Source organism: Bubalus kerabau, chromosome 3 (assembly GCF_029407905.1).
Source record: "Bubalus kerabau isolate K-KA32 ecotype Philippines breed swamp buffalo chromosome 3, PCC_UOA_SB_1v2, whole genome shotgun sequence".
NCBI lineage: Eukaryota > Metazoa > Chordata > Mammalia > Artiodactyla > Bovidae > Bubalus > Bubalus kerabau.
This window is the reverse complement of record NC_073626.1, coordinates 14,264,772-14,277,814: the sequence shown is the minus strand read 5'-3', so window position 1 is coordinate 14,277,814 and position 13,043 is coordinate 14,264,772. Positions and strand designations below refer to the sequence as shown.

At 43.7% G+C, this 13,043-nt stretch overlaps 1 protein-coding gene across 1 annotated transcript; it reads right to left on the bottom strand.

Moving 5' to 3' along the window:
• Window positions 1-1,247: 1,247 nt before the first annotated feature.
• ID4 (inhibitor of DNA binding 4) lies at window positions 1,248-6,563 on the bottom strand. The gene is made up of 3 exons (XM_055570745.1): window positions 5,974-6,563; window positions 5,512-5,570; window positions 1,248-4,951 (listed from the first exon to the last, which is right to left on the bottom strand). Exons 1-2 carry the CDS (start codon window positions 6,421-6,423, stop codon window positions 5,526-5,528), a joined length of 495 nt encoding a protein of 164 aa, XP_055426720.1. The 5' UTR covers window positions 6,424-6,563; the 3' UTR covers window positions 1,248-4,951; window positions 5,512-5,525.
• Window positions 6,564-13,043: the final 6,480 nt, after the last annotated feature.

Sequence of the window (13,043 nt, the reverse complement as noted above, 5' to 3'; positions counted from 1 at the left end):
TTATGTCTACAAATTCAGGTCTCTTTCTCTGGCTTTCTCTGAGGTTTTCCATATACGTTAGTCCCCTCTTTTTTCTTTCTTTTTTTCTTCAGATTTCTTATGAGATTAAGCCAAATTCTAGGAGATGATAAACATGAGAATTGATTTACTTGCTCTTTATTTTCTATCATTCTTTATGCTTCAACATGACATGACTAACTCACAGCAGTCCAAACAATGAAGGGTACATCTTTATGGAAATCGCCAATCTTAGGAATTAAAGTGGAGAGAGAATGGAGGAAGGTTAAAACAATTTACTTATTTTTCAGAATTAAACTTCTTTTTCAAACCTATTTTTCTGTATGTTGGTTAACTATTTTTAAATAAACACACACACACACATACACACACAGTTACAGTCTCTCCGTTGACTGCTAAGGTTTATGAAATGGGCAGTAGATGTTTTTAAAAATGCTTAAAATATTTAAGAAAATATTTAAGGAACATTCTAAAATACATGCATTTGCACGAAGAACAACTGTGGGACTGCAGTACCTTCTTTTGGAAGTTAAACATTGGAATAAAAGATGAAGTTTTAGAATTTGAATTTAATATGCATGCTAAAAGTGCTAATACGCACTTTTTATCATCATGAATTGAGAAAGTCATTTAAAGCAAATAATGGTATCCTGTTTCAACAGGAATTTGCATATTTTGCCAATACCTTGGTAATATTTTAGGAAATCTCTTTCTAAAGTATGAGATTTCCTATTGGAAAAACATTCAGATTCAGTGAATTCATATGGAAAATTTGTCTTCGGTCTCTTTATTTAAATATTTTAAGTTCCTTTTCAATCACATTTAGCCAGTGGAATACAAGTAACATATTTTGTTCTTCTTCCCCGAGAAACTGATGTGTTTACTCTTTTAAGGACTCAAAGGGGCTTTTCAAATTAACTTCAATTTTTATGGCCCCTTTTTCATATCCCTTGTGTGAATTTATTGTGGAGACTTATGAATGACGGAATCAATTTCAGCAGCTGACTACCGAATTGCTTTGCTTGGGTGAGTATAAAAAAACTTTGGCAATGTGTTCAGACCCGAGTTTAGCGCCTAAGCAAAACTTTTTATAACAGCCAGGATATAAATCATCATGAAGGAGGCACTTGAACACAGAAACACACTTTAAAAAATTCATCAAAAATTTGAAAAGCACTTTCAATTGTTTCTACGACTGCAGTTCATCTCTCTGGTACAAATGAGTTCCCTTTTGTAAGAGTTTTATCTTTTCAAGTATCTATTGTATCACTGCTCAAGGTAGAACTCGAAGTAAAATTACAATTTTAAAACCTTTTGGGCAATGGTTCTAATTAATATAATTAATATTTTAGCAAAATGTCATGGGTTGTAATTGAAAGAAACCATCTGGGTCTGAAGAGTACCTACTGAGGGCAACCCTATTAAGATTAATTCTGAGGTGAGTAAATTAATTTCCTGGACTTGCAAAGCAGCAAGGGGAAGCTTTTCCCTCTTCAGAAACCTGGAGGGGTTGGTCCTTGGCCCAGTAGAGACCCAAGGGCTATCTGGGCTGATTAACATATATATAATTAAAGTGCATCAGCTAGAAAGAGCCAGTTTTATTTGGTTCTGCACTACTGTGAAATAATTTTTGTCAACATTATTGTGTGTGTGTGTGTGTCAGAGAGAGGTCTAGTTTCCCTGAGTATCATTCTGTTGCCTTTTTGGAATTCTTGCTCCCTCTCCTAGCAGATACCAAAGAGTAGACAAGATTCCTCTAGCATTCAAACTAGATTTCCTTTTCATTCATATCACCATTTTCAAGCCACATTTTTCATCACCTGGTAAGGAACACTGTAAATAATTGAGGTGATCCATCAAGAGACCCATTCTTGATAATGAAAAATTGCATAACTCAGTAGAAGTCAATTAAAAACCACAAACTTCAGAACCCTTTGCTCAGTGAAGATTTATTATTATAGAAGGCATTTAATACAATAGATTATGGGGTGAAAATTTTTAAAAGTTCTAAAAATTCAGTTAAAGCTTGACAATAGACTTAAGATTTATACAATGTCAAAGTCTATTAGTTCTTTGAAATGAAAGTTTTTTCTCCTTCAACATGAAATGTCTTGAGATGTTCAGGATTTTAAAACCACAATGAGAAACAACATCTCACCATGAGATTTTTTTTTCCCTTTGTAGGTATAAACGATTCTTTGGTTGTGCCTATACATTAAAGGCAGACAAACTAAATGAGAGAAGTCAGAATATTTTTCTGTGAAACCAATTATCTGAATCATTAGAACTACATAGATAAATGACACATGTTTTTGTTATTTGGTTACTTGGTTAGGACACAGCCAACATTTAATAGAATGTATTATCTTATACAACTGCATATTAATTTAGTGAACAGTGACTTTGCTTCTTTAGAGACATTCAGTGCTGTGTGAGTGGCTGAGGGGAAAATGTCAAGTCTCTCAAATGTAACATCCATACTTTTTTCCCTTTTAGTGGTTCTTCATGCTCCAAATATGAAATTAATTAAGGAGCAAGACTTATCTTCAAAAATCAAGAATATTCATTTTGAGATGTACAATCTCCCAGCATAAGTTTAAGCTCTGCTTAAAAACTTAGGTAGGATATGGTAGTTAGGCCTGACAAATGCCTAACTCCAACCAACAGAGCACATGTGACTTGCTTCCTACTGAAATTAAGCTGCCAAATAAAAAGGAGGGATTGTCCCCTTTCTTAATAACAAAGAATGCAATCGTTAGAATTCTTCAGACTTGGAATTCCAGCAGTGTTCTTGTGTTTTCCTCGATGTGTGACAAGAATGAATAATATAAAAAATAAAAATAAACCTCATCTAAACAAGTGGTCCTTTGACTTTGTAAGTCTCAACATCAAATACATCAAATTCTAAAAATACCTAAGACCAGTGAAATGTCAAAGCTGAGGGGGTAACATGATGGAAATAGGGGACAGATTTTTAAAAATCTTTACATTTTTTGGAATCTATCAGCATTAACTTTGTTCATTTCTGTTGAGATATTGCCATTTCAACTGACTACTAGAGGCCATATTTCATATTCATATAAATATTTGACTTTGACCTCATAAAAAGTCCCTTGGGTTTGTAATACTTTTATTCTTGTATAAGCTGAAACAAATCCTTTCCTTTTAAAAATCAAACAGACCACGTTACACACACAGTTGACTAACTATTTACAAAGCACCCAATTAAATCCTACTTAATTCTCTCTCACTCTAAAAATTCCATCTAACTGGTGTGTAGAGCACTGATCACATTAAATGCATAATGTTCACAAGCCCTGACAGTCCTATCTAACCCAGAATATACTACCTTCCTTCAAGAGAAAATAAAGTCTTAAAAATAAGTGTTAAGGTTTTGAAGAAATGAGACCAGAAATCACGGTACAAGACAGATAAATCTACTTTAATATTCACATGTAAAAGTTACACATCACAAGAGATTGGACAGTAGTTTAGCGGTTAACTAACATAGCTATAGTGAAAATCATTTTTATAAAAAAATAATCTAGATGCGGTCATCAGAATTTTTGGTCTACTTAAGTTAATGTTTGAAGATCGACTTTTATCCCTGCTTGAAGGATTTGCCATTATGCCTTAAAATTTTTTTTCTTCTCCCACTGTTGCCTATTAATATTCTTTGGAGGAAGGAAAGCAGAAAGTGTTCATTGCCAAGAGTTTGTCCTTTGGTAGCAAGCAGAGAACATTTTTCATTTCTATGATTTAAATAATCTGTACAGACATGAAACTCAGTGACATTAAGCTTTAGTGTAAAATGAAGAATGATAAGCATTTTTCCACTTTGATAAAACAGTAGATTTCATAAACTCATCAGGATCCAAGCATTTCCCCATCCCGTAAGCAAAATCATTCCGAATCCATCTTGACCTCCGTTAAAAAAGGAAAAACAAACACTCTTTATATATTACACTATCAAACCCTGTACTTAAAAACTGATAAAGCGCATTTTCCACATGTAGGCTTCAAATACAAAGATTTCGATCTAGGTTAAAGAAAACACATTTGAATGGACTCAGAACAAGTTTATTTTGTGATTAAACATCTCATGCAGTCATGCAGGATCACTAGCTATAACTGTTACTTCCGAGTCTACAGGACACCAGGCAAAACAAAAACAAATTAAGAGCCAGACCAAACAGAAAAGACATTCAAGATTATCAAGAGCTCTTCAACTGAGCTGAAAAATAATTTTCCAAAAGAAATATTCCCACAGATTAAAAAAAACACACACATAATATTTACAAAAAATATTTAATTAAAAATATCTTATAATTACAGTAGTCTATTAAAGCATATACTTTCTCACACTTATAGAGCATCTCTATATATACATGGTATGAAATGTCACTCAGTTATCTATACAATATGTAACATTCTTGCAGGGAACACAAAGTTCCCTGCCCCCGTATAAACATCTATTTTAAACAATAGATGTCAAAAAAAAAAAAAAAAAAAATATCTACAATGCTCTGGTATATTAGTAAAGCTTCAAAACAAAAATTGAGCTCCTTGGTCACAAAGTCGGTTTCTAACAGTCGGATTTACTCTTGATTCTTCTATTTATCAGTCCTGTCACACTTAAGCTTAAAAGTTTAACTGCACCTCCAAAAAACACAAAAATGTACAATTCACAGCGGTTATAAATGGGACAAAAGAGAATACGTATGTAGAATGTTTATGAACGTGCAAAAAAAAATTTAACAAAGATGAAAAGTTTTATTTTTCTTCCCTCTCTCTTGGAATGACGAATGAAACGTTTCTAAGATTTGCTAATCTTTTTGTTATTTTTCCTTCCTCCGGTTGGCTTTTTCTCTAACTTCTGCTCTCTCCCCCTCCCTCTCTAGGGCTCCTGGCTCGGGCTCAGGCGGCCGCACACCTGTGGAAGAGCAATGAATAGAGGGGGTGTGTGAACCTTCCCGCTGCAGACTAACTGGCGCCACCGACCAAACTCAAGACATGCTTGATCAACAACCCAAAACAAACCACCGGGTCAGACTACACCCTCAGTCCGCCGCCCGGCCCGGCGCCGTGCAGGCAGTCGCGAGCCCCCGGGAAGCCCGCGCAGGGCACCCACTCCGGGGACCCTGCCCGCGTCCTCTTTCGTGGGTGTCAGACTGCACGGGGCGGGGGGGGGGGGTCGCATCGGGCCCCACGCCCACGAGGGTACCCTTACTTCGGCGAGGAGACCGGCCGATCACTGGGGGTGGCGGGGACACGAGCTGATCCGTCCCCCAGTTCTCGAAGCTAAGTACGGGTTCACTTACTAACTGGGTGGCAGAGAGAGAGAGGTGAATCTTCCTTGGGAATCTGCCCTCAGAAATGCTGAGGCGGGGGGTAGGGGGACGGCAAAGAACACCACTGTGCCTGACACCGGAAGGCCCTGGGGACGGGGTGTCTCTGGTGACCGGCCGCCCGAGAAGGGAAACGCGCGCTCACCTGGGACGCGCGGCTCAGCGGCAGAGAATGCTGTCGCCCTGCTTGTTCACCGCGCCGGCCTGGAACAGCAACCGACACCGAGGGAAAGGTTAGCGGGCGCCCCCACCGCGCTCCTCCCGGTCTTCCTCATCGGTTCCCGGAACCCAGGCTGGCCCGCCGACGCATGCCCCGACCCCAGCCTGCAGCCCCAGGGGGAGACGCCCCTTCCCCGGGGGGGACCTGGACTTGACAGCCCAGGAGGCCCCCAGCCCCTGGTCCCCGCCCCGCGCGCCCACCCGGCCGGGCCCCAAGCTCGCTTCACCCAGCCCGCCGCCTGCGGCGGCGGCGGCCCCCAGGAAGAGCGGCAGGACGAACTGTCACTCTCCGCCGCCCCTGCCCCGGGGAAAGGGACCGCCCGCGTGCCTCCATCCGGCCGTCGCCCTCCCCGCGGACCCCCGCGGCATCCGCCCCGGGGCCTCTCACCGGGTCGGTGTTGAGCGCGGTGAGAGGGGTCCGCGGCGGCGCGGCCGGGCAGGTCCCGGCCGGGAGGTGCGGCGGCGCGGGCGGCGGCGGCTGCCTCAGCAGAGCCGGGTGCGTCTCCAGCGCCAGCTGCAGATCCAGGATGTAGTCGATAACGTGCTGCAGGAGCTCTACTTTGCTGACTTTCTTGTTGGGCGGGATGGTGGGCACCAGCCTCCGCAGGCGGCTGTAGCAGTCGTTCATATCGCACTGCAGGCACAGCGCCGGCTCGTCGGCCGCCGCCTCGGCTGCCTTGCAGCGCGCGGCCGCCGCGGCCGCAGCCGCGGCCGCCGAGCCGCCCAGGCTGTGGCCGTGCTCGGCCAGGCAGCGCAGCGCCAGCTCGCCACCGCCGCCGCCGCCGCAGCCCGACGGCGCCTTGCGGCCCGAGGGGCGCACCGGGCTCACCGCCTTCATCGCGCGCGCCCTGCGCCCTGAGCGAGCGGACCCGCTTGGGCGAGCGAGCGAGACAGGCAAGCTCCGACCCCCTCCCCTCGTCCGCGGCCGGCTCCGCTCCCCTCTCCTTCGCGCCCCGCGCGCCCGCTCTGCGCTCGGGGCACCGGAAAGCTCCGGGCGATCGCGCGCCCAACAATTGACCGGAGAATCGCTCTGGGCCACAGCGGGCGACACTCGGCCGGGACCAAAAGGCAAGAAAAAAAAAAAAAAAATCAAAGGCACCGGAAAGAAAGCAGCCCACCGGGCGCCCGAGTCACTCCCTTCGGACCTCCGACTACAGCCGGCCCGCCGCTGCGGCCGCACTCCCCCGGGCCCGAGGTGTCCCCCGCTCCTATCTCAGACTCACAACCGCACCTCCTCTCCGCTCCGGCCCGGCCCGCCGCGCAGCTGTATTTATAAGCCGCGCGCTCCGGGGGCGGGGCCAGCGCGCCGGCCGGGTCGCCGCGCGAGCGAAAGCTGAGTCCGGGCTGGGCTCCGGGGGGCGGGTGCGCGGAGGGAGGTGGCGAGGGCGGGGGCTCCGGGCGATGCCGGGGGGCGGGAGCCGGGCAACCCGAGTGGAGGGGTGGGCGGGGGGCCGGGAGTGCCCAGCCAATCAGGCGGACGGTGCCACCTCAGGGAATGACGCTCGGGCCAATGGGAAGGGCACTCCATTCCGTCAACGCCGTGGGTGGGGGCTCTGAGAACCGAGAGCTGGGTGGGAGTCGGGCCAGGGTGGTGTGTGCCCTAGGGAGGCGAAAAGAGAGGGAGAAGTTAATTGCGAAGAGCTGCGGGAATGTGCGGCTGGAATTCACTCTCCCCCCCGGCTTAGGCGGTGGAGGGAGCGCCCGGGCCCTGCTCGAGGCACTCCTGCCACTGCTAACAGCCTGGCGCCCGAGGACCGTCCACCACCCATCCCTCCATCCCTGGATTTCAGCGCCTTAAGAAGGACGCTGTGCTAGAAGGCACGTTCGTTCTCCTGTTTCCCCACTCCCGTTTCTTTCTTCAGCTTTTCCCAACTGCCGAAACCATAATGATGGAATGGAATGCGTAGCCTTTTCGTGCCTGTTTTTAAAACGTTAAAGCTTGAGGGGTGGGGGGTGGCGGGTGGGGAGGGGGAAATGGAAAAGAAGGCCGAATGCACATTTTTGGTGAAGGGACGTATAAATAAAACCGAGACGTCGTAGGGTTTTTCTTTTACCCATCTAGATGCAAAAGTGGGCTCAAGAAATGCAATTGCTTTGAACATTAAATTAGAGCACGTAAATATTAAAAATGCATGGGCACGGAGTATTTAAAATTCCACCATGACATATAATATTAATCCGTTTTATGTAAAATTCATACCTGTAACATAATGTAGGCCATTAATGCACTGCTTCACGTATGAGTCATCGTACCCCGCTTCAAATAAGATACTGAGAATGTCCAGTCTTCTCCTTTTGCAAGGAAGTATTGAAATTCGCACTTCAGTCCCGGTAGTCCTGCCTGGGCCCCATCCTGCAGAAAAGTCTGCTAATTAAAGACGTTCCTGTGTTAGATTTCTAATGGGAAAGCTGTCCTTAAGCGGCCCAAAACAAAACTGCACAGTGAACTTTTATAGGGCCTTGTGTGTACTCTGCAAGAAAAACTTGAGCCCTTCAGATAAGAAATGAGTGTGAAAACCCTGTCAATGGGGACATGAATTCTGTGTGCCTTTAGCCTGCAAACCTCCCACCTTTAGACAAGCTAGGAGATGAATTAGCTCTAGAATTTTCTTAATTTATGTACCTTATATAAATAAGTGCCTTCATTTTTATAGATAATTGAAAGAAAGGGACATGGACCTCATTTCTTCCTGTCTACCCTCTGTAAGGAAACCCTCCCTTCCTTCCCAGCACTGAAATACCTGAATCGGGTGGGAATTTTGTTTAGCCACGTGGGTACTTTATGACTATGGCATTGCTGTTTCTCCAGAGTACATTCCTTTTTCCTGATGAAGTGAGGAGTGACTGTTTAATGCTGGTTTCACAGGGAGAGGCAACAGCCCTCCTTGCCCCTAAATCCTTATATGTTAAGATCTCTGATGTTTGTTTGGAAGTGAGTAACATTCTCATTTATTGATTCTTAATGTGCACAGCTAGATGGTCAGCATGCAGTTATCCAGAAAAGCAGAATTAGAAAACCCAAAAGAAGATTCTCTTCTAAATACAGGCATAGTTTAATAAATGCTTGAAAGTGTTAGCCACTCAGTGGTGCCTGACTCTTTTCGACCCCAGGGACTGTAGCCCTCCAGACTCCTGTCCATGGGATTTCCCAGGCAAGAATACTGGAGTGGGTTGCCATGCTCTCCTCCAGGGGATCTTCCCAACCTGGAGATTGAACCCAGGGTCTCTTGCATTGCAGGCAGATTCTTTACCATCCGAACCATCAGGAAAGTATAACTGATTAAATTGATATAAATAAACACAGAGTGAATATTGCCATTTTAGATAGAAAGCTGGGCAAGGGAACCCTTCTGGGTGCAAGTGATTCCCTTGGAGCCAATCACATCAGCAGATAATAATAATAAAAGGATCTACCTACAGATGTTTTGTTCCATTGATTTTTTTCTCTCTTTCTGAGAGTTTAAAAATTGCTCCTGAATTAAGAACCTATGATTTTTCTGTTTGAAAAAATTTGTGTGCTGATATACCCAGGGTACCCTCACATTTCACAACTTTTCATATCCTAGGTTGATTAGAATTAAAATTTAAGTTTCAAATAGGTAACACTAAGGGACAATCATATCCATCTTTTTGAACCTGGTGAAATCTCCTGAAAGCCATGCCCTGGGTGTGGCAGGTGCCAAATACCAAAGTTTCAGGTTTTGTTGGGGTTGGTCTGTGTGTGACTGTCTTAAAGTCAGAGAGGCTGAGTGACTGTTGGACTCTAACGGGTAAGTTAAAGGAATGTACTCTGGCCACAGGATCAAGAACTCTCAGGAAAAATGTTATCTCCAGCTCTTAGCGCAGAGGGGGCAAAAATAGTCATTGTATTCTTCTTTGTGAAGGTGGAAAGGCAGCAAGACAGTAAGAAAAAAAAAAAATCAATCACAGTTCTACCTAAAACATTATACTGTGGAAAGGAGGGAGATATGCATCCTGAGCCTTTTGACCCAGGAAACTATAAAGTACTAGGAGCTACGCAGTGTCTGTTTTCGATTTTTAGACACAGTCACTTATGTGACGTCAAAGCTAAAGTCTCCAAAGACTCCGGACTCCGCTAGTTCAAAACAGTTTACTCAGCAATTGCCAGCTTCTGTAGCAACCTCACGAGCTATATTATTTCTGCCGGAAGTTCAGTTTCCCATGACTCTTTCCTTTCACTTCAAACTGCTGCCCTCGCGCTTGTAAAAAGTAAGGCAGACAAGCCAAAAGCCCTTTGCTGTGAAAATGCTGGAGACTCCTAAAACATACCGCAATGGAAACCAGGGGTGAAATATTCAGAGGAGAGTTGCTGGGGAGTCCTGGTGACTAGAGTGATGTGTACACCCCTTCCTCCAGACAAAGGGGTCTGCAGCCCTTTCTGGGGTTGCTGTCTAGATGCTAATCAGACCCTTGCTGAACTGCAACACCCAGGCTCTCAGAACTCACAATTGCCCTGTGTTTACATGAAGCATGGGTATCCAAGCATATTGTGCTATTCAGCCCCAATGCCTTTTTAGGACTTGATATTTCTTTCTCCATGGCCTGCAGTGAAACAGTGGGTGGGCTCAGGCACACAGATAAACATGAGTGTTCCCATGCTTTGGTCCCTCTCTGGATGTAAGTGGTCACTGAATGAGGCCCATGCATTCTTTCTGGGCATAGGAAACCATGCTGTACTTTGCTGCAGGAATGTCCCTTGCTGCAAAAGAGAAAACTGGGCAATGAGGCAGTTCAAATCAAGGCTGCTTTATCTGGCACTAAGCTTTATAAACTTACTTGTGCTACCCTTGGACTGCTGATACTGGTTCCGGAAACACTGATAACCGCTAGGTTTACCTGGCCTTGGAAAAGGCTTATAGGAAGAGGACTTTGTATACTGAACATAGTTGGGCAGTCGTGGCCATCAACAATGCCCACTTCGGGAAATTTTCAAGGTAGTCTGTTGAAATAAGTTGTAGGTGATTTTTTTTAAAATCCTCCCTCAGATAAATTAAGGACAGATAATGAGAAGACAGGAATGTCATTTGTTTTTACTGTAGGAGACATCAAGAACGTGGCCTCAAAATCAGACAGCCTGGACTCCAGTACTTTGGCTCCTTGATTTACTAGTCTTATATCGTTAAGCCAGATTCTTAAATTCTTATATCTTTTTTTATATGAGATGAAGCTAAAACTGTATCTACTTTATAAGGTATTTATTATATATATATATATGTGAATTTATATAAAGTTTTTAGAACACTGGCACATGATGTGTACAATGTTCAGATTTATTATTTTTGATAAATAGTTCCTCCCAGTTTGTGGCTTATCTTTTCGTTCACTTAATCTTTTGAGAACAGAAGGGTTTAATATTGATGATGTTCAGTTTATCAATTTCTTCTTTTAGGGATCGTCCTTTTGGTATTGTGCCTATTTAAGGAATCTTTGTATAACTCAAGGTAACATAGGTTTTCTCCTATGTTTTCTTCTAGAAGCTTGATAATTTTTAGGTAGGGTTGGTTTCACAGGCCTGCAACCTGTTCAGTAACACAGGGTCCCGCATTTAGAAGGGCCCCATGCTTGGGCTAATGTTCTGCCATTGCTGTTTTGAAATTCTCAGTAATTTCTGAACGGGGGCCCTGTGTTTTCATTTTGCTTTGGGCCCACTCAGGGCTGGTTTTATGTTTTATCTTTAGGTCTGTGATCTGTTTTCAGGTTCCTTTTATATGTTGCTTAAGATATGGATTGAACTTAATATTTTTGTCTCTGCATATCCAATTGTTCTAGCATGCTTCATTGAAAAGGCTATCCTCTTTCCATTGGATTGCCTTTGCACCTTTGTCGAAAGTTGGTTGCGTGTATTATGGGTCTATTTCTGGCCTCTGAATCCTGATCTACTGGTCTATTTGTCTGTTTTTACACTGTGACCACACTATCTTGATTATACAGCTTTATAAGTCTTGTAATCGGGTCGTGCCGATCGGCTGATCCTTCAGCTTTGCTCTTCTTTTTCAGAGTTATTTGGCTATTCTGGAGTTGTTGCGTTTCCATATGAAAGTTAAGAATCTGTGAATTTTTTCAAGAGAGGACTTGTATCCAAAATATATAAAGAACGTGTACCCAGATTATATAAAGAACTCTCAAAACTCATGAATAAGAAAACAAACAACCCAGTTAAAAAATTGACACAAGGCTCCGTAAGACTAGTGAGTGAGTGAAGTCGCTCGGTCGTGTCTGACTCTTTGCGACCCCATGGACTGTAGCATATCAGGCTCCTCTGTCCATAGGATTTTCCAGGCAAGGGTACCCACTAAGTAAAATACACAAATGATAAATGAGCACACGAGAAGATGCTCAGAGTCACTGATCATTTGGGCTGTGCTTCAAAACTGTAAGGAGATATACTGCTACACTCTTGTCATAACTGCTAAAATTAAAAAGATTGAACATGCTGAATATGGGTGAGGTTGTGGAACAACTGTAACTCTCTGTACTGCTGATGGGAAAATGTAGAAGGAGAAAAATCACTTTGGAAAACAATTTAGTAAGTTCTTAGAAAGTAAAATATACACATGCCATTTGACCCAGCCATCTCCCTGCTAGGCACCTATCCAAGATAGATAAAATCGTATATCCAAGGGCCATGAAGGGGCATGAGAGTGATGGATATGTTTATTATCTTAATGGTGGTAATAGTTTCACAGATGTATATTGAAACCAAGTTGTACAACATATCTGTATCTATTGAATGCCAGTTATATCTCCATAGAGCTGTTTAAAAGTATTAATTTTAAAAATTAACTTTCAAATCTCAGAAGAGTTCCTTCTATGAATCCACCAGGGTTTGTTTTCTAACTTCCACACGTGGGCATTTTATGGTTTCTCTCTCTGTCTTTCCTTTAAACTCTGTATCAAATTGCTCTCAGGCAGGGATCATAGCATTAACTGAATGCTGGTGAGACACTGTCCAAAGCAGTCATGAGACATATATTGCTTTAATGTATCAGCTGTCATGGTAATGCATTAACATATTCAGTCACTTACTGGAAGTGGACTCTGCTAAAACCACATCCACTCCTTGCTGGTTCATGACCTGTTCTGTTGTGACGTGGGTTTTTGAGGCTCTGAGGAGGAGGAGACTCAGCCTGATTATTTGAAATACTTTTCTCTTTTGCAAAAACTAAAGCTATGTTCTGGTCTCTCATCTCTGTTTCACCTCAGTTGTGACCTCTTCGGTCTCAATGATCCCAGATTAGCTGCTGCCTTGGGGCAAATGTACACTGGGTGGAGAAGATAAGATGCTTCATAACTCTACTTTCAGGATGGCCTAGCATTTTTTCCTCTTTGCAAGAAAATACACAATGTAACAGGATTAGAAGCAATCACTTCCAGAGCAGGGAGCACAAATTCCCAGCAGGCACCGTGTTTTTGCTCTTAAAATCCTGTGGCTCAATC